The sequence below is a fragment of the Diabrotica undecimpunctata genome, chromosome 3, assembly GCF_040954645.1.
Source record: "Diabrotica undecimpunctata isolate CICGRU chromosome 3, icDiaUnde3, whole genome shotgun sequence".
Classification (NCBI taxonomy): Eukaryota; Metazoa; Arthropoda; class Insecta; order Coleoptera; family Chrysomelidae; genus Diabrotica; species Diabrotica undecimpunctata.
This window is the reverse complement of record NC_092805.1, coordinates 63,667,015-63,690,504: the sequence shown is the minus strand read 5'-3', so window position 1 is coordinate 63,690,504 and position 23,490 is coordinate 63,667,015. Positions and strand designations below refer to the sequence as shown.

General features: G+C 33.3%; 1 protein-coding gene across 5 annotated transcripts in view; it reads left to right on the top strand.

The window, feature by feature from the left end:
* LOC140436865 (putative transmembrane ascorbate-dependent reductase CYB561 homolog) overlaps positions 1–13,791 on the top strand; it is a 66,114-nt gene extending 52,323 nt beyond the window's left edge. For all 5 annotated transcript variants that reach the window (XM_072526014.1, XM_072526012.1, XM_072526013.1 and 2 more), the window contains 2 exons: positions 3,079–3,281; positions 8,107–13,791. In XM_072526014.1, coding sequence (XP_072382115.1) covers positions 3,079–3,281; positions 8,107–8,421 — 518 coding nt within the window. In that variant the 3' untranslated portion in view covers positions 8,422–13,791. The remainder of the gene's footprint in view (positions 1–3,078; positions 3,282–8,106) is intronic.
* Positions 13,792–23,490: the final 9,699 nt, after the last annotated feature.

The window sequence follows — 23,490 nt, the reverse complement described above, 5'->3', positions numbered from 1 at the left end:
AGCTGAAAAATAAGACAAGGAAATATTAAAATAAAACGTGAGCAAAGGACCCAATATAGATAGATAGAGGAGAAGAGCAATGAAGAAATTATGGAACTTTATGAAAATCAATTGATAAAAATCTGACAGATGGGCCATGTAGAAATTCCCCATGTAGAAAAAATAAAATCTAACATAGAAAGGCACACATATGTGTCTTCGAACAAATTTTAGTAGTCTGTATTTAGTTCAGGAGACATATAGTTTTTTCTATTTTCTACCATCCAAATTACAGGGCGCCTGTGTACCTGTGTACCTACACTCATTAGTAAAAAACATGGATAAGACGCCATTCTATCTTCGGGTTTGTCTTTAGTCTACCACTTCTGTTTTCTTCAGATGAAATCCAATTAGATCGAAAAATGTCACAATGTGACGAAAACACAAACTTTTTTGAACAGAAGTTGTTGTACAAGTTATGAATATTAGTTGATTTTTCGTTTTCACAAATATTGACATATCTTATGTGACAGACTGTACTTCTTGCCTACAAAATATTTGTTTCATAAGTGCATTGTATAAAAGATTAAAAGTTAATGGAATTAAAAAACAAGAAGGTTCTCCTCGGCGGGGAGTCGAACTCCAGTAATTAGCGTGCAAAGTAAAAAAGTAAATAAACGTGAAGATAGTCACGTTTTTGGTGACGTCAATCTAAAGGGGTATATATAACTGTGTGAGAATAAAATTGTTGTTTTTTTTATTTTTCTTACCATTTTATTACGTTTTCTCACCTTTTAGACCTTCTTTCGACCTTTCAAATCTTTTCAAAATCAAAATTAGCCAAATCGATCCAGTCGTTCTCGAGTTGTTGTAAAAAAGTAAAAAAAAGTATAGGTTAAATGATCTACAACTATAGAGCTGGCGTCTTATAAAAATCTTTTTTTTTACAATTAACAAAATAAGGGTCATTCATCCAGACAAAAATTATCATCTTATCACTTAAGTTGGTCCAAACAATACACTTTCACAAAATTTCATTGAAATCGATTCAGCGGCTGTTATAAAAAGTTTCGGAATCTAAGAACTTCATTAGCGAGTATTCTCTCCTCTGGCAGTGATAACAGCTTGCAAACGACGAAACTTGCTTTAGGTTAGATTTTGGATCACATTCTGCAGAAGATTGTTCCATTCTTACAATGATATGTTGCGAAAGCTCTCGAATTTCTGGGGGCCGGCACATGACTTATCCCAAACATGTTCTATGGAATTGATTCCTATAATAACCATAAACGCTAAAATATGGTATTCTAAAACCTGTGTCATGTACATATCTGAATTCAATGTCCCATTCTCGATAAAGACTAACTCCGTGCGAGCGTCAAACGATATGCTTCGTCATGCCCCAACATACCTTTCACCAAATGAAAGTCAAATTACGGAGCGACCCTAATTTTATGTTCGACAGTGTATATGTAATAACTAAAAGTTAATTAAAAACTAAACATCAAATGTAAATACTATCATTTTGATTATATCATTATAAGATATCTGTGTGATAATTATAGAGGCATCACTCTACTCAATATGGCATATAAAGTGTTGTCCAACGTATTGTACAAAAGACTTCTCCCCTACGCCGAACAAATAGTGGGAGGATATCAGTGCGGTTTCCGTCCTAATAAATCAAAAACGGACCAGATATTTACAGTGAGGCAGATCCTTGAAAAAACCCTAGAGTTCGGCGTCGACACCCACTACATATTTGTTGACTTCAAAGCCGCATACGACTCCGTTAATAGAAATAAACTTCTACTTGCCATGGTAGAATTTCGCATTCCATTTGATCTTGTCCGGTTAACTGAACTTACACTCACAGGTGCAGAGAGCATGGTAAAAATCCAAAACGATCTCTCAAGACCCTTCCATTGTAAAAATGGACTAAGACTGGGTGATGGACTATCGTGCCTCTTATTTAACCTGGCATTAGAAAAAATAATTCGAGAGTCGCAGATTACTACGAATGGTACTATCTTTAACAAATCAGTACAAATTGTCGAATACGCAGATGACATAGACATCATAGGTAGGTCCACAGAATCTCTGACTGAAGCATTTCGGTCGTTAAGAGCATCTGCACACAGAATGGGACTAAATATAAATGTTCAAAAGACCAAATATATGTGTTGCACTAGGTCAAGCAACCCGACACCTACACGAATAATAATTGATGACCTAGAACTGGAAGGTGTTGCCACCTTCATATACTTAGGGTCGCTGCTAACCAAAGATAACAACGTCAGTGAAGAAATAAAAAGAAGAATAGTGCTCGCCAATAAGTGTTACTATGGCTTAAGAAGACAGATGGCCTCAAAAATGCCTAGAAAAATTAAACTGACTGTATACAAAACACTAATAAGACCAGTGCTAACATATGGTTCAGAAACTTGGACACTAACACAGAATGACCAAGAATTGCTCAAACGTTTTGAGCGAAAAATACTAAGACGAATATATGGAGGCATAAAAGAACAAGGTTTGTGGCGCAGGTGTTACAATTTTGAGTTGTATAGCAGATTTGGAGAACCTAACGTTGTAAAATTCATTAAGGTAGCACGCCTCAGATGGATAGGTCATGTAATCAGACGAGAGGAAGATGCCATAGTCAGAAAAGTTTTTGACCGAAGAGGGCCGATCGGACAACGAAGAAGAGGAAGACCGAGACTTAGGTACCAAGACAACCTAGAAAATGATTTGAAGTCTATCGGAATTAGAGCATGGAGAAGAGTTGCCAGAGACAGGGGCGAATGGAGGATTGTTCTGAAGAAGGCTTTGGCTCATAAAGAGCTATAACGCCACTGATGATGATGATGATGATTATAAGATATCATTTTTGGTAAAGAAATTCTGCCAAGAATTTTTTGCAAGAATTTTTAAATAACTATATTTTTTTCCTTAATTGTTCAAAAATAAACCATTAAAACTAAAGCTCTATATTCGCTACCAAAATATTAAAATTGACTGATTGTTTAGGTGCTTTGTATTTTAAATTTAAATATGTAGTTATAAACCTGTAGAATTTCTAATTCATTTTATTTTTAGCAATCCTTTTATACAGAACTGGAAGAAATTATCAAAAGAAAAACCTCAAGATTCTTCATGCAATATTAAATTGCCTGGCGTTCATTTTAGCAGTCATCGGCCTTAAAGCCGTTTTTGACTCGCATAATTTACAAAATACTCCGAATCTGTACACACTGCATTCTTGGATTGGATTGGCCACTGTCATAATTTTTGCTGCACAAGTGAGTATATGTTATATTTTTCTTATTTTAGAATTTTATTATTTATTAAGATCTAATAAAGAATATATATCATAAACAAAAAACTAACAGGTCAGGTGGGAGATACTACTAAATAACGATAGTATAAAATGTCAGAAGAGAACATCAAAATAATTTGATATAAGGTTGAATGCTCGAATAAATGAATTTTAATCAAATAAAAGGCAGATATCGAGCACAGTTTTTATTAAATCTTGCCCAAGTACTTTCGCTCCTAGAGCATCTTCAGGAGCATCTGAAATAAGCCAATTAACTTCCGAAAAAACTCGAGGTTGATGGTTGATAAAAAATTTGTGTAATATAACATTTTAGACTTACTTCGTCAAAATTAGGCTATCCAACAATATATGGTGAATGTCATAAACATTAACTGATTCATTTATATAACACGAGACAAAGGACAAACAGTTTAAAATTATTATAAATTCAAAGAAGCTACTGAACTGAGTTTATTAGTCTAATTTATTTAACTTGATTTATTATAAAATGTTCTAACAATTAGTTTATTAAAGTCTTTATTTAATTTATATAAAGTCTTACAATAATTTATTTACACTGACACTATTTACACGATTCTAATTTATATACAATATTTCCTCGTTACAATTATTCAAACTCAATACAACTATTCCGACTAACTTGTTTTCAAATAAAATCCTCTATATATGTATATTAAATAGCCGTTATTCCAGAGTTCAGTAGAATTTTGGCCGGCGACCCTTGAACTCTCTCGAACAGCATGGAAAGAAGACCGGTTTTATCGTAGGGTAAACTACTAGAAAAATACTTATTAGAAAAACATGTTTACAGTTTAGGCATGAGTCATATTTATCGTAACACTATATATTGGGTGGCATCAGGAGATAGAATGGCTCCTGGTCTTAACGGAAATGTTAAAGTGACATCTGACATATGGCAATTTGGATGGGCAGTCACAATCATGGTGATATGATCTGCACATTTCAAAATTCTATGAAACTGAGCATTGACCAAAGGTCCAACTGACACTACTATAGATGTCACTTGAACATTTCCGTTACTCTCCTGATGTCACCCAATATGTACAGCTTATTTCAAATCGAGTGGTGAGCCCTTCCACGAAATAGTTAATCGTGCAGACAATATAATATCTATGATCAGATCCATGCAGTGGCGTTGCAATATTAAACAAATTAATTATTTAAAATCGCACTAATTACAAAATTATTACTGACTTAAATAATAAATGGAGTTTGTACACAGCTTGTTTTATAGATACCAAACTTTTTGTTTGTTATAATACCATCTTTAATAATTGATACTCTATAAAGTTTGGTAAAAGTTAATTTCTAATTTAGTATCAGTTACCTTAAAACCGCAATTATTAAGTCATTATTAATGACACCTTAACGACTCGTTAAGGAGATACAAAGAACTGATAATAATTATTCCCGAGTATTTCTAGTCACTGGATTTCAAACGAGTTCGTAATTTAGTCTCATTATGTTGTCGAATCTCAACAAGAAATGTGCTTCCACACTTATTAGAACTATTTTGTAGAATGAAGGTGGTTAAGTGTAGTACGAGTAAACAGATCAGATTGACACCAGAATCCAAAGGAATAGTTTACAATGTATTTAAATATATGCAAATACTATTTTCTGAAGATAATCGAACCAGTATTAAACAACGTGTGTGTGAAGCTACTGGAGTATCTTTACGTACAGTAGAAAGGATCATTCAACAAGCGAGTATGTTAACAAACGCAGAGTCAAATAATACACTAAAATTTCTAGCTACAACACTTGCTAAAAGGAAAGCAACCGTGACAGACTTGAGGGAGTATGACAAACAGTTCATTAGAAATACCATTCATCGTTTTCATGAGACTGAACGTTGTCATGTATCATTGGAGCTTTTGCAGAAAAAGCTTGAAGAGGTGTACGAGTGGACTGGAAGTGTGAGTTCTCTCTACAGAATTGTGAAAGATTTGGGATTAAAATGGAAGGAAACGAAAGATAATCGACGTTTATTAATCGAACGGAATGATATTCGTGTACTACCCATTAAATATTTGGACAAAATTAAATATTACAGAAGCGAAGGTAAGTCAATTGTATATGTTGATGAAACCTATGTAGATGCAGGACACACTACGCCAAATAGCTGGACAGATGACAGTGGCAAAGGATTGTTCAACAACATTTCAAAAGGAAGTATGTTGGTTATCGTACATGGTGGTGGAGAGATGGGTTTCATACAAAATGCCCTTTTGATTTTTAAGTCAGGAGCTAAGACAGGAGATTATCATGATGATATGAATTCAGAAAATTATGAAAAATAAATGCAAGAACAGATAATCCCCAATTTGCTTGTTGGATCTGTTGTTGTTACTGATAATGCGTCATATCATAATGTACAAATTAATAAAGCACCCACCAGTAATTCTATAAAAAGGGATATGATATCTTGGTTAACAGAAAAAAATTTACCATTTGTAACACCAATGTTAAAACTGCAATTGTATGAAATCATCAAACGAAAAGCAAGATCATATTCAATATAAATTTGACAAAGTGGTGCAAAATGGATGGTGCTTTTTTGAATGGTGCTAGAAACGTTACCAATGGACACACTGCGAACGGCAGCTAGATGGTTGGTGGGGAGCGAGTCGGGGGTACGAAACTAGCTTTTGGAACCAGGAATGGATCCAACAGAAGAAGTAATAAAGATAAGACAAGATAAGATGGAGTAGAAAAGACAGAGAAATAGATAACAAGGGAGATAGATAAAATTACCAAAGATAAGAGAAGATAGGAAAAAAAGGGCGCCCTTTGTGGGGTTACAAGGGGAAAATTTAGAAATCTTAGAAACGAAAAGAGATAAGGAGAGATAATTAGGTTCTGGGACCAAATACAAGAAAAGATATTAACAGTTTATTATAAAGGTGGTCAACACACTACATAAACAAATAATAAATAATATGTTCGGCGGAATTCTTCTACCTACTTACCTACAAACATTCGTGATAGTTAAATATTTTATTAGCAAATATTTAGAGATACTCTATTATCAGGAAACTTATTAGGAGTAGATAAATAAAATTCAGTAGGTAACCAAAACAAAATATATTTAATAACCGAATCACCAGACAGGTGAATTCCAAAAAAAAAAAGAAATACAAATAAATCTACCGTAACATGTAAAAAACTACAAAATCTTTCAATATGATAGACATAGACACATGCACATGTAGATAAAATATAACATTAAGGAGAATTTGGTGTTTTAAAAATATTCCAAAAGAGTAGATCATATTAATATTTCTCCTTAATGTTTTTAGCTTATCTCAAGATAATTGGCTTTAAACGTAATAATTTATAGCAAGTACAAAATAATACTAAATTAATTTACAATAAAAATGCAGAAGTACAGAGACAAGATTATAAAAATTGGTTCTACCAAAAATTAAAATAGGGACCAACCCGCACTTGATTCACAAGAAGTTACTCACAAAGCTTTTATTTAAATAATGAATGTTTGTAATTAATATTTGTTAATGAAAAGATATGAAGATATGATATCAGGAAAATGTTGTCGAAAATAGCCCGTAGATTACTATACTTTGGAGATAATTGGATCTAATATTAATAGTAAGACCACTTACAGTAATTCTAGATGATATTGCCTCTTAAATCGCACTGAATTTAAACTGTACTCAGCTTTAGTATCAAACACTGAAGTTAATTTATAATGTATATTTGATCTACTCTTGTGTTAAATCCAACTACTTGAGATACAATAGAAGTACAATACACTTATAGATAAATCCCAGAGAAAGAAATACGTCCAAACTCTTTCGCCAAAAGACGACGCAACCAAAAATCAGTCTAATCTCTTAGACTACCCAACGAAAGTCGAAAAGTGAACCTTTTTTTCTAAAATTGGACAAACTATCCACTAGAACAGACTAGAACAGGATCATCCCCACTTAAGGAACTCCTCTTAACAAGAACCGACTTATTTTCATTTTCGGCGTAAACACATAAACATAACGGTATTTTTTAAAAAGGCAAATAACTGTACCATATTGAGGAAACGATTCTCTTTAAAGTAAAGCTATTTGTAAGAAGTTTAGCAAATTTTGTTACTCCCTTCCTAGAGCTATAAAAAAGGGGACTAAATGTTCTTTGTTCTCAAAAAAATGACAATTGCTCTCAAATTTCTATCGAAGCAGCAATCAAGTAATCTGCATGTTTCGGTATTTATTTAAGGAATAAACAAGCTGAAAGATATCGAAAAATTAGGTCTATAAAGATACAAAATCTAAAGTACTGTTACCTTCTCATAAAAGACTGTATCGGCACCTCTCGTACCAAACAGATTACAATAATACCTATATAAAATATGAAATTCTAGGTAATTCTAGGTTATACTTTCAAAACATCGTTATTAGTTTCGGCGAGGCGCAAAAGGAAGATTTTTTAATACGGCCATTGCCATAGCTGCGGTAATTGCAAAGGGTTTTTAAAATTAATCTCAAAGTAATATATAATAATTAGTTACTAATGTAATTATAAAAAAAATGTTACAAGTGGTTGTTTCGATTATCTTGGGGGCCGTGTACTAGCAAAATTTGAGACTAATAAATAGGAAACTATCTAATCGATTATCTAATTAAGAGTTTTCATTTGACAGATATAGGGACATTGAGGGGTCGACTATATTTACTTTACTAAAGGTATACTATAATTTTATGGACCACCAGGTTTAAAAATCTGCTATTTGTCTAATTACCTTCTATTAGTTTTTAGCCGGATTCATCACCTTCTTATATCCAGGATTATCACCAACCTTAAGAACGACTATTCTACCCATTCATGTAATATTCGGAACGAGTTGCTTTATAGGAGTGATAGTTGCATCAGTAAGTGGACTCTTAGAAAAGGCAATATGGGCCGTTAAGGATTACCAAAACTACGGCGCAGAGGGAATATATATAAATATTATAGGAACATTTATCATTCTTTATGGTATTTTGGTGCTTTATTTGGTAAACAATATAGATTATAAAAGAGTTGCTTTGGCTGATGATCAAATGACACTGGAAAGATCCGAATAATCGTCTTAAGTTATTAAAAAACGTGGAAGTGCAAAATCATCAAAGTAATAGTAGTTAAACAAATTATTAAATTATTATATAAATTAAACAAATAACTAATTTGTTATTAACTGATTGAGCCTATAATTTGTAGAAATATTGATTTTAAAAAGCATTTTCATTTTCATTAAGAATAATAATTGATCCAATTATCTATTCCTTTAGATATCGCAATGAAAAGATCTGACAGTGATATGGGAGTGTTACACTAACACAAATTGCTATTTTGCAACTGCTAAACTCGTATCACAATTTTGAAGACTGCTCCAATTAAAAAAGTTGCTGCTATATTTCATCGCAATTGACGCAAAATATTTAATGTGATTGAGACACTGACTCTTTGATACTTTTACTGAACACCGTGTTTTGTTCCAATTTATGCCTTATATCGCTATGAGTAACTCCTTTGTGCTTTGCAGAAAAATTCTTTACAATTTGTTGCTCTCTGGTAGTGACTGAAATCTTTCTGCCATACCGAACCAACGTAACAGGACGTTTTTCTTTATCTTTTTGACCCTACCTTCAAACTGACCATTGAGATATAACACATTTTCTTGCTATTTCTCTTAGATTATATATGCGCAATGACAGTACTATTACAAAAATGCAAGGAATATAATAAAAACGTATTCATATGTTATATAGATTTCCAAAAAGCGTTTGAAAGATTTTAACATGGTAAACTCGTAAATGCATTGAAACACCGAAACACATCCGAAGGATATTAATTTAATCGAAAATCTATACTACAATCAAACAGCGGTCGTACGGGTGGAAGATAGTTAGACAAACCAAGTAGAAATTCAAAGAGGAGTCAGACAGGGATCTGTGCTGACGCCACAATTATTTAATGTGCACTTTCAACTAATATTTCAAAAGGCATTATGGGAAAGAACTGAAGATGTAAGAGTTGGAGGAAGCACCATTAATAGCATAAGATTTGCAGACGATACCGCAATCATGGCAGAAAATATAGATGATTTACAAATTTTTGTAGAAATCATTAACAGAGAAAACAAAAAGATGGGACTAACAATGAATATAGATAAAATCAAATTCATGGTGATTTTAAAGAGCTTTGTTGACGATATAAATCTAACATTGGAGGTTAAACCGATGGTGAGGGTCGACAAATATAAATACCTCGGAGCAATTATAAACTCACAGTTAGATTAGGAGGGGAGATAAGATCAGAATTAAAGGAGATAAGGAGCACAGAAGTTGAGTATCAGATTTTGGTTCGTCGAACTGCTATATGGCTTGGACTCTGAAAGCCCAATCCGTAAAAAAATTGAAGGGATTCGAAATGTGGCTATATAGGCGTATTCTTAAAATTCCTTGGACTGCAAAAGTCTCAAACGAAGAACTGTTAAGACGAAATGGACATGTTAAAAAGCTTATGAACACAATTAATATAAGAAAAACGTCCTATCTGGGCCACATACTTCGGAATAATAAATACTATATGCTAGACGTCAACATGCAAGGAAAAGTGCAGGGAAGAAAGAAAAAATCTTGGTTGAGGAATATCAGAGATTGGACTGACCTCAGTATTGAACAGATATTGCACTTTGCAAAAGATATGGAAGCTTTTAAAGAAGTGATCGCCAACCTTCGTTAGAAGACGGCACAATAAGAAGAATATATGTGGTATTTTCTAATAGAGTAGTAACAGAAGAAATTTGCTCGACAGAAAGATCTTAACATTTACACATCTATTCCAATCAGAGATTAAGCGTCTTGTTTTATTATTGTAAATCAAGGTTAAAATTTGATTACACAGTGTGGAAACCACTTATGCAATAAAATCGTTTGCATTTATTAAAAAAAAAAAAAGAATAAAAAATAACGCTGGGAATCGTCAACTTTTAAATTCAAGTGTGTGCTTTTTAAATATAAATTTGAATGTGCAGGGCGATTCACGCAAGTCTAACATGGTTCATAATCTTTATTTTTAATGAAACACCCTGTATATTGTTGCTTTTAAAAGATCCATAACAATCTGATATCAACGAATTATAATAGGTATGTAGGGTCTCGTATGAATAATACAAGGTGAAATTTTGAATTTATGTATACTTTTTGTAAAAGAAATTAAATGCAAAACTCAATATGTTATTACTCAGTTTAGAAAATTTATGTCTGTACATAGTTGGCTATGTAATTTAAAAATACTATTATTAATTATGTAATATCTTGACGCAAATTATACAAAATTTCACCTTGTATTATTCATAGTAATCATAGAAGACCTTATTTTTTATAATATAGTTCGTTGAGATCATGTTCTTACGAAGCTTTTAAAAACAAAAATTTACAGGCTGTTTCATTAAAAAAATAATGGACTATGCTAGACTAGCGTTATTCACCCTGTACATTTAAATTTATATTTAAAGCATATTTAAATTTGACGGGTTCCAGCGTTTTTTTTTATAATTTTGTAAGATAAGGACACAAACAATTTTATTTCATAAATGGTCTCCACACTGCATAATTTCAAAATTTCACCCTGTACTATTTATAAAATACCCTATATGATATAGTTCGTTGAGACCAGGTTGTTGGTGTGACAAGGAGCTTTTAAAAATATAAAAAACTTATATATTTTCGAAGTTCTCAAAAACAAAAGAGGATGTCATCTTTAGCATTAATTTTGTTGAAAGTGCGTTGGTAAATGTTTTCGTTGGACAGAACAAAAACCAAAAAATAGAAACAAATTTTTTTATTACTAGATAAGGAGATATATTTTCCGTTGACATATAAAGTACTTTTCTATGTTTACATTTTATTGTATGGTTTGCCAAACACAGTGTTAAGTAATGATTTACTCCCTTGGGTAAATTACTTCTTATATTTTATTGCATCCCCACAACACATTTGGTCTTCCTGTACACGTTTATATTAAGAACTAACACATCGACTTAAGAATATAAAGTTTTATACTTTTCTCATTTTTCACGTGATTATTTTGCACTTTCCGATTTTAAAACAACTGTAACCTGAATATCACAAGAAACATATTGGAACATTTATAAATGGTATAAACATGTTTAAATTAATCAGTATCTATTAGTTATATCATATAAGTAATTCATTATTTGTATTCTTAATAATTTTATATTCCATTTTAATCTATTATTTCCTACTTTATATTATGTTTCACTACATCTACTTAATTAGTTTAATTTAAAAATGATGGTGCTTCTTATTTCAACCAATATACAGCCACAATCTAATACAAAAATATTATTGCTCTGTATATTAGATCTTCTTGCGTATATTTGTCTGTATATATCGTTACACAGGAAATATACATAAATATAAATCAAAGGAATCGATCGGTAAATATATGGTATCGATAAAGACGTTACCTTTGACGTTTTTCTCATAACCTATATCGGAAAGAAAAGGCACAGTTGTCATTGAGACAGTGACTTGCATGTTGATTAAATTGTGGCTATGGTGCTTTTTATTTTATTGTTATAATTTATTTTTAGTAAATGAGACTTTGTGATGTATTCATGTTCCTTATAATATTTTCTACATGTATTTCTGTGTTTAAACAACATTATCTATTCAAAAGTTTTAAGACGTCAAAGTAAATAAACTTAGATTTTAATTTGCACGTGGCTATTTCATATTTTTTTTTTGGCATTATTAGCTATTAATTCAAAATGTTTTACCCGGTGAGACTCGAACCCGGATTTCCTTCACGCCAAGGAAGAGTACTGACACGTTAACAACCGGGGCTATAGCACAGCGAATAGAAAAATTAAGGTACAATTATACGGACATAACTGAAACCGTGTCTCCGCCAACTCGAGAATTAAAAAAACGATGGCTTACTCCCAGTTGCCAAATCTTTACGATTTTGCTTTTGTGAAAATGGATACACAAAAATTGCTATAAAGATTTTGCCACTAAAATTGAAAAGTTAGACTTAATTAGTAAAATGTGTTCGGGATTTCCACTTTATCAGAACTCACAACTATTGCACGAGGTACTATGTTATATGGCATTATATCAAAACGATCTATTTCGATCTGATCTGAGTTTGATGATTATCGAAGTGATCCCCCCGATTTACTGCACAAATCACGGCGTTTTCAGCTATTTGTGTTTATGTATTAGCAAAATTAAACGACGTGACGCATGTGTAAGCCACTATTTCGAATATGGAAAGACTGATGACAAAGTTGAAACATTGAATAGATAATAAATTTAATATTACCATTGTAAAACTATTAATTTTAAGTAGGTCTTAATTGTACGTTAGATAAATACTTTGGTGCTTTTTATAAACATATACCCAAAGCTGCGGTGCTTTTTGGAATTGTTATTAAATTTATATTTATACTCTGTTATCTTATTTACAAATAGTATATTTTGTTAACTAACATATACTTACCCATCTATTATATTTTTTAACAAATATACAGTATATTTAAGTATACTTGGCCACAAGTTACTAAAGTGGAAGAAAATGCTCGAATTAAATACCCAATTTAATAGTTATCAAAATGTTTAAATCATAAATAATGTAGATGAAAAAACTGATTGTTTTTTATATTACTTAATACAATAAAAAATCATATAGATATAATAATTTGGTCAGGAATGTCAAATGACTTTTGTCTACTGTCAGTAGGTATCTGGTGAAAGTATTAGAAAGTTGAAGCTTGAGGCTAACTATATAATAAAGCCATAATTTTATGACTAATATGTAAAATATATATTATAATGAACTGAAATCAGATATTTAAACGAAAATTTAAACCCTGTTAAGACCAGTACTGATTTCTGATTAATGAACATAGGTAAAAACAAAAATGGAGCAGATCAGACAAATGAAGATTCTAATTGTCGAAACAAAACTTATCACGTAAATCTTTGTTGGAGTCTGTAAGTTGACGTTTAGAAAATACGATACAAATAGATCCGTTGAGAAAAACCAAGAAATCAGCTTAATTGAGATTTTCAGGAATTCTTCTAGGAAGATTTCCTAGAAGAATCAAATGACACAAATAGACCAGGATGACAGTTTCAACTGGAATGTGGTATAATATGATTAGAAAAAGTGTCCCATTATTGAACGTAGGCGATCATATTGGCTATAATAATTTTGTTTTGCAGCAGCTCGAAATAGATCAGCGAAAATATTCTTTTTCGGTTTGGGTTCCTTTTTTCGGCCTGTATTATCTTGACCTGTATTATAAGATGTTGAAGATGGAGATGTATATTTCTCTGGATGTCTCACTACATGTCCGAAGTATTCATTTCGAATCTGTATTGTTTTAGTTATTTTTTTTCATTCGTTGTACAACCTCTTAATTTCTTATTCTGTCCGCCCAGTTTGTACGTTTTTCGGTAGATTCACATTTCAAATGCTTCCAATTTGTACATTAGTATTGTTCTGTAGCTATTTTCTGTGACATCTTAACGCAATTTATTATTTTTAATGGAAATAGCCCACAATTTTACTTTAAAATAAGTTTATTTTGACTTAGATTTACACTTCGTTAAAATACCCGTTGACCTACCCAAAACGGATGCCTATGAAAGGTACTAGAAATTCGCAATTAATGAAATCCACTCAACTCTGGATTATAAATAATCGTATCAGTTTTCATTTTTCTAAATAGAAACGTTCTGGATTTAAAAAAACTACTTACAAGGCGCCATCATCAAAGAGCTCTAGCTCCATTAGGAAGCATTTTTGGACAAGGTGAATTGGGTTAAATCGTCTTAAAATTATCTGAGGAATCTGCGGTTTTCATTTGTCAGGAGAGTTTTTGGACACCCTGTATATATATAAATATATACATATGTATATATATATATATATATATATATATATATATATATATATATATATATGCATATATATATATATATATATATATATATATATATATATATATATATATATGTATATATGTATATACATATATAAATAATATATGTCTGAATTGTCAATATGAATGAGTCAGATAAAATTAAATTATTTCAAGAATTCTTTTACCAACAAAACCAAAATTTGTTTAATTTATTAATTTTTTGTATTTTGAGAACGATTTTCGAAGTGTAAAACGAAACATCAAAATAAATTTATTTTAAAGTAAAAAAATAGTCTCAATTGTACATTAGTGTCTCTGTAAGAGTCCAGTTTTCCACTCAATACAAAAATATGATGAATATGTAGCAGCATACTAATCTGTTTTTTCGTTTTAGTGTAATATATTTAAGAGCGTTCTCTTTAGCTTGTACAAGGCGGCTTTGGATTTTTCAATACGTATTATGTTTCTTAGCTCACATACCATTTGTCATTAACATTGGCATTCAAAATTATTGGTGTTATTGGCTTTTTCTCTATTACTATATGGCTGTGAGACCTGGACATTAAAACAGTATGACGTCAACAAATTAAGTTCATTTGAAATGTGGATGTACCTCCGAATGCTAAGAAGAAGCTGGACCAGCAGAACTACGAATGAAGAAGTACTGAGAACAATGAACACACGCCCTCATCTGGTCAATACTATCAAAATTAGAAAGACGTCATATCTAGGACACATAATGCGCCATAGGGAATTTGAGTAGCTCCAGGTAATATTAGAAGGCAAGATTGAAGGTAAAAGGGGCATAGGACGAAAGAAAAAATCTTCGATCTTCGAAAAGATCGCCAACCTCAACAGAGAAGGCACTTAGGAGGAGGATTGGCTTTTTCTAGCTGTATTCCATATGCTCTGATCATTAATGGTTGTACCTCTATTTTTATAATAATCATCAGTTTGGTCCTAAAAGTGGTAAGTTTTAGCACATATTTATTGAATAGTTGCAACTCTTCCCCGTTGGAAGCAATGAGTACCGTGTCGTTTGCGTCTCTTATATTATTGACGTTAATACACTTATTCTTCCTTGCCTGCTTCCTTCTGTTTCGTTCGGATGTTTGCACATTAGTGCCAATACAAATTTTTGATAAGAGCTTAACAATATATCAAATGACTAAGCACAATTACTTATAAAATTATGGCACTTATATCAAATAATAATGCAACATTTCTGTGACAATAATTCACATGTACTTAGGACTTTCAATATATTTTTGTATTGTTGTGTTATATGAATATGTTGTGCTATTTTAACTGAACTGAAAGTTTAAAGCATATAGTAGTAACTTTATTTTTATATTCATGTAAATCTGTCTTAACTGTTTTATTATACTTTAATAATATGTATATACAGATATTCTTAAAATAAATGTATCTGTGTCTCGTGTCTCATTAGTTGATTTTTATATTTACAAAAACTTATATGTTTAACTTATTCCACATAGTTCGAAGCCAAAACTCTCCACATACATACTCAACTTATTCCACTAAAATGAGGAAGGCAGACTGTGGCAATTTTGTGAAATTATTTTAAATAGGATCATATTACAAGTAATATCTCATTTGACATATCATGTGCCCTTCAGTATTTTCCTATATTTTTATGTGATTCTGCTGCCGTTTCCAAATGGCGACCATTCAATATTCAGTGGCGACTATGTAAAATAAAATTACGGACTATGTTTAATATTTTTTAATCCACCATTTCGATGTATTTGTAGCTTGTTTATAATAAAAGTGTTTTTGCGGAGTAGTTGGTAGGCGAACCCCAAGTTCGATCACCCGGGGTTTCTGTTGGAGTCACTTTTCCAGTTATTGCAGTTATTTCGTTGATACTTTGCAGGAGAAAAGGTACTTCAGGCCTATATCTCGGTGCCATATGGTCGGAAATCATCCATTTGGTATCTCTAATTTCATTTAGATGTTGCAATCTAACCGGTATGATGCTCATGTTTTCTCTCAGTCTATAATATTCCATTCTTGCCTGCCCCCTATACTTATCCATCCATATGTAAATATCCATCCATCGATGCCGTTGGTGTGCCCTTCATAGCCCCTGTGATTTTGAGGGAAGCAAGTCTGTGTACTTTGCTTAGTTTGAGGATGACATACCACTGGATGCATATGTAATTGTTGGTTTTACCACCATGTTAAAAATCCAATATACTATGTCTGGTTTTACAATTTAGTTTTAGGCCGTTTTGTAACATTTTTTTACAACATTAACCAATACACCATCTCTAATATGCATATCGAGCAGTTTTTCTGTACCTAGTTTAATTTCAAGATAAGCTCGAGGTAAACATTTTTAGACACGTGATAGGTGGGTGTGTCGTGTAGTCGCAGCTTGTCATTGATTAGAAATTAAGTGCTAACTAATGACAAGCTGCGATGACACCACACACCCGCCGATCACGTGTCTATAACTGTTTACCTCGAGCTTATCTTGAAATTGAACAGAGTATAGAGTCTTCAGTGCGAATGACATCAGAGTTATCGGTCTCATAGAATTAGCTTTTTCCTGACTGGTTTTGCCAGATTTGATTATAAAAGCCACTCTTAGCCTTAATGCTAACCATTTTGGTATGTACCTCAGTTCTAAGCTAGTCTACAGTATCATACATAAGAAATCTGCAGTATCACTCATAAGAAGTCTGCAATATCACTCCTCCGTAGAAGTATTTGATAAATCCCATCCAGACTCTGTGATTTATATGGCTCATATGAGTTTATTGCCCATTTAATTTTGTCCTGGTTTACCATTTCTTTTGCTTCACGCCAGTTTTCCCTAAAATTCCTTTTAGAGCGAATACTTATCTGAGGGTCTTTTGGGAGAACTTTATTGAGCCTTGATATTTCTGCAGTCTGTTCTATCTCTTCGCAATGCGTTCTCCACGATACCCTTTTGTCTGTCTTAGTTCCTTATTATATTCAGTCAGAGCTTTGCGATAATCGCCACAGTCACCTGATATTTTGGCAAAATTAAAGAAGAAAGATAAGGCGGAGCGTTGAGCGGCAGGCTAGTAACTTATCTCCGGATGAAATTCGCAAACAAGCCTCGTAATGGACGGACATTAAGGCAACAATATTGGCAACGGAATACGGATTTCTCTTTTGGCACTTGGAATGTTGGAATTTTGAATAGACTCGGGGCGCTGAGTGCCTTGACAAGATTGGTTTGACAGAAATTCAGGAAACAAAGCGGCTAGAAAAGGGTATCCGGCACACAAAAACACATACCATAGTGTAAAGTGGTTTGGACATAATAAATTTAAGAAATTTGGGGTACCATTTAGCCGATAATAAACTAAAACACTTCGATAACAGACTTTCAAGTAGTTAATGAACGAATTTGTAGAGTACGAATAAATACGCATATCTTCAACATATCCATACTAAAGGTGTCTAATGAAAGAACAATATAAGGCCACCAAAGTAGCTTTTTACCAATTACTAAAAAACAAATAACCTAACACCAAAAAACGAGATAAAAATAAAATCCACAAGGAATCTACGTTCCTGTATTTGGCTGTATACCATATATTAAAAAATTTATTAAAAATCCTTTGTAAAAGGTATATTATAAAAAAAATAAAAAATATAAAAAAAAAAAAAAAAAAAAAAAAATTATATACCTTTTACAAAGGATTTTTAATAAATTTTTTGAGATAAAAATAGTCATAGGTCACACAAACGCAAAGTTAGAAATTGAAAAATACATCAGAATAGGTGGGAGGCATAGTCTATATAAAGATACGAATGAAAACGGCCAATATCTTATTGACGTTGCAGCTAGTAAAAACATAGTCATCAGTGCGACTCTATTTCATCAGTTCTGCCCTATTTCCCCACATAAACACAAACAAAGGCACCTGGATATGCCTGGAGGAGATGTTGTGTACCAAATAGACATTTTGATATAAAAACAATCAGCAACAACCATATTGGACGTAAAAAGTAGACGCGGAGCATGCTACGGTTCAGGTATACTCTAGATGTAGGATCCACAGACAGGCAAATGAGAATCAACCAAGAAAAGAAATTCCAGATCTGAAAAGATCCGAACCTCAAACGAAATTTGAAGAAGAAATAAGGAGGACCCTTATTGAATATGAAGGAAATGAAGGGAGAACACTAGAAGACCAATGAGACCTAAAAATAGAAGCACATTGTAACGTAAAATAAACCTGGATGGGAAGAAAGGATATCTAGAAGTAGGGTATTTATTTTGGGTATTGAAAAAAATTTACCCGAGAGAAAGTCTTGTATTGGAATTTAAGTTCGAGGAAGAATTGCAGGTTTACAGACGTTCAGTTAGTCTGCAGATCTGTAAAAGGGGGATACTGAAGTCGGAAAGAAAGTAAAAAAGTAAACAGTACTAGCAGAAAGAAAAGTAGATCAAAATTGAACCAAATAGAAAGGAAAAAGGACGCCACCTAATCTTTTTTCTCAGCGATAAGGAAAACTCTACGATCCTACATTTTACAGGATTCATACACAAATAAAATATAAAAACAATAGAACAAATAAATTAAATCTTTTCCTAAAATAAAATCCACAAGGAAAATAATTCCTGTAGCTGGCTGTATACCACGTATAACAAAAAGAGGTTAGTCTTTGTATGTGGGTATGTTTCATTTTATAAAAACCCTTAAAAGGGCAACATTAAAAACACGAACGTTTTCGGAACAACCGTTCCATCATCAGGTTAAAATACAGGTTACCATGCCTGAGCCACCAAAATATCGAACTTGAAGTTGCCAGCTGAAATCCGTTTGAAGAGGTTTACTCTCCGGACACTGGAACTCACTTAAGCATGGGTGTATGTTACCTGAAGTAAAATCTAATTAAAATATTAAACATCATATAATATTATCAACATCATGTACACTCTTTGGTAACACATTACATTTTAAAGGGTTTTTACCCAAATATTTTGGTGGCTCAGGCATGGTAACCTGTATTTTAACCTGATGATGGAACGGTTGTTCCGAAAACGTCCGTGTTTTTAATGTTGCCCTTTTAAGGGTTTTTATAAAATGAAACATACCCACATACAAAGACTAACCTCTTTTTGTTATACGTGGTATACAGCCAGCTACAGGAATTATTTTCCTTGTGGATTTTATTTTAGGAAAAGATTTAATTTATTTGTTCTATTGTTTTTATATTTTATTTGTGTATGAATCCTGTAAAATGTAGGATCGTAGAGTTTTCCTTATCGCTGAGAAAAAAGATTAGGTGGCGTCCTTTTTCCTTTCTATTTGGTTCAATTTTGATCTACTTTTCTTTCTGCTAGTACTGTTTACTTTTTTACTTTCTTTCCGACTTCAGTATCCCCCTTTTACAGATCTGCAGACCAACTGAACGTCTGTAAACCTGCAATTCTTCCTCGAACTTAAATTCCAATACAAGACTTTCTCTCGGGTAAATTTTTTTTTTTTTTTTTTTTTCCTAAAATGTTCAAAAAAGGAACAATCACACTTACCTTATGGGGGTCTGTATTAAAAATTATTAGAATTTATTTCAGGTCCAAGAAAAAATAAGTTTAGTAGAGACTACAAAGTTGTCTACATACTAGCTGTATTTATTACCGGCTAAATTATAAAAACTAAAAAACAGACCGCTGTACATTTTTAAAAAACGGGACATTAAGAAAATTTCAGCTCCTCATTTCTTGGCAATTTTCTATAGCGGAACTATCAGAAGTAAAATAACATAACAAAACTTACACTGCATTGTGGGCTTGTTTGACTATACCCGTATGACTGCAATCTATGAGGATCCTTGAGGAATCTATGAGGAATAACTGGGTAAACTGCATCCCAGGACTGGTTCTGGATCCATGGAAAGTGATGGGCAGCACAATAAGGAAACCATAACAAATTACTTAAATATAAATCACAAAAGCTGCCAAGAAACACTCGTATCGCCAAAGGTATATTTAAACACCCAAACATCGCTCGTACCGGCGTTGCCTCTTGAATCCGACCTGATCCACTTACGATCTAAAATGGGAATCTTGATAGTACTGAGGTAACCCCAGCACGGGCACTACATGATTGGAGGACAAGGAAGGAGCCCCTACGAGATCAATAGTCCACATCAACTACAAAGTAAACACTATTGACGGCGTCCCCTGGAAACGTCTACTAGTAGACGGCTAATCCTTCCACCACCTGACCAAACCAAATCAGATGGCAAACATCAAGCCACAACGGTTCTTCTCCGAGCCAACACTGACAGTAGCGAGCATAAATATCGAGGGCATCACTACAGCCAAACAAGACAACTTATCAGAATTCTGCAAGCACACGAAATGTGAGGTATTGTGCATCCAGGAAACGCACAGAGACCTAACTGCAGCGAAACCGAAAGTCTCCGGTATGAAACTGATTGCGGAGATACCACACAATAAGCATGGGAGCGCGGTATTTATGAGAACTCAAACCATAGTCTCACCTGTAGGAACAACAAATGTACACGGTATAGAGATAATAACCACTGAGATCGAAAAATGCACAATGACCTCAGTATAGAACCCCTTAAATCAGCCTTTTATATTTTCACCGCCAACTAACTTCCAATCACAACCCAATCAGATTGTACTGGGAGACTTTAACAGTCACAGTTTACTCTGGGCTATGCAGATTCGGACGCAAATGGAGACGCAGTAGAAGCATGGGCCGAAACGAGTGGCCTCACGTTAATTCATGATCCTAAACTTCCACCATCTTTTCAGAGTAAAGTTTGGAAAAGAGGATATAACCCGGATATCTGTTTTTCAAGTAATAACCTCGAATACCGATGTACCAAAGTAGTATATGGCCCCATAACAAAAACTCGGCATAGACCAATTGGTATAAATATCTTTCCAATTGTCAGACCACAAGCTATTCCATTCAGAAGTAAAGTTAACTTCAAAAAGGCAAACTGGCAAAACTATGCAGACATGCTAGATTCTGACTTGCTACGTCTTGAACTAAAAGTAGAGAACTACGAAAAATTTGTAAAGGTACTCAAAAATGTGTCTAGAAAAGCTATCCCCTAGAGGATGTAGACAACAATATGTTCCCGGGATGTCTAGCGAGTCAAAAGAACTAATAAGAGCATACGAAACCCTCTATTCCACTGACCCTTTTAGCCAAGAAACGGTTGACTGAGGAGCAGTACTACTCCAACAGCAAAATCAAGCTAGACAGGAAAAGTGGACTGAGACCCTGGAAAAAATGGACATGACACTTAGTAGCAAAATAGCATGGAACCTTGTAAAAAACTTAACGGTGATCCAAAAGAACATAAACCCTCTTGCAAAGTTACAGCAAACCAAGTCGCTGTACAACTCCTTATGAATGGAAGAACTACGAACCGATATAAGGACCCAAATACTAGAAGAAGATTGGACTCGGAGACAAACCACCTAGGAGCTCCTTTTACACTAAAAGAACTCCACGACGGTATGAACAGGTTAAAAAACGGGAAAGCTGCAGGTGTGGATGATATATGCAGTGAACAAATAAACCATCTAGGCCAAGGAGCAAAAAACTGGATCTTGCAACTTTATAACACGTGCTGCAAACCCTGCGGAATTCCAAAATCGTGGAGGAAATCTAAAGTAACAGATAAACATAAGTAATAGAAAAAAATGTCAACAAGCACCTCATCCCACAACAAAGAGGATTCAGACCCGGCAAATCTTGCACCGGTCAAGTCCTCGCACTAACAGATCACATTGAAGAGGGCTTTGAAGAAAAACTTATAACAAGGGCTGCTTTCGCAGATTTGACAGCCTATGACACAGTAAGGCACAAAACATTGCTCCGCAAATTATACGACACTCTCAATAACACCATCTGGGTAAGGTCGTATATTCCTTACTGCAAAACAGACTAATTACTATTTAAATGGGAATAAGCCACAATTAAAGGTTAAAGTACGTTTATTGACGTTTCAATTTCCACTTCGGAAATCGTTCTCAAAATACAAACATTACTAATGTTTGTATACTAATTACTATTTAAATGGGAATAAGCCATAATTAAAGGTTAAAGTACGTTTATTGACGTTTCAATTTCCACTTCGGAAATCGTTCTCAAAATACAAACATTACTAATGAAGAAGAAATCCTGAAGAACCTGGTAAAAGAGAAAAATGTATTGGAAATCAAACACGATCATCCTTGCGTAAGTTTTTCCTTTCTTTACCATTGTTTATGAGCATTTATTATTTTTATTGAATTCTTAAACATTTACATTAAATCTATTATTTATTGTTTATTGAATTTATATTATTTTATAACATTTTAGTTCAACGAATTTTTTATATATATTTGCATTTATATTTTTACATGTTTGCATATATTTTATGAGTACATTGAATGATATTTCCCAAAATAGTATCGAAAATTTAAGTTTACTATTCGATAATTTAAATCTAAAAATAGTCGATCGGATAGCCAAGCGGGCTGGGCGGCTGGCTTCTCCTTCGCTTCACTGCGAGAGACGTCAGTTCGATCCCCAGCTCGGTGACAGAAAACAAAAAGGCTAACGCAGCAGTTTAAAATTCTAAAAAATGAATCTGCGGCTTAGTCTAGAATATGCTGGTATCTGATCGGCCTATGGTGGAGCAGTACGGCAAGAGATAAGGGCTTGCGGCTCGGTGATACTCCTCCATAGATCCCTACCGGAAGGGCGTGTGCCGCCTAAATACCGGGTATATATATATATATATAAATCTAAAAATAAAAAGTAATCTACAAACCCCTAAATCTAAACCTGCATCTAAATTACGTTCCAAAATGCCGATGACCAATAGCGATATTGCTAACCTTTGCTCAACTCTGCCCGAATTCTCTTCTGGAGACAACCTCTCCACCTTTATCAAAGCAGTAGATAATTTAATAGTTTTCTTAGGCACCCAAGACTTAAATCCGTCCCAAGAATTTATCTTAAATTCCCATATCGTATCTCGAATTAAAGGAGAACCTAGAAATTTCTTAAACTATTCTAATAAAACCAATTGGACAGAAATTCGTCCACCGTTATTAACTAAATACGGAGACAGACGTTCCGAAGACATATTAGTCGCACAACTATCCACCACCGTCCAAAAACATAGTGAATCCTACGACAATTATCAT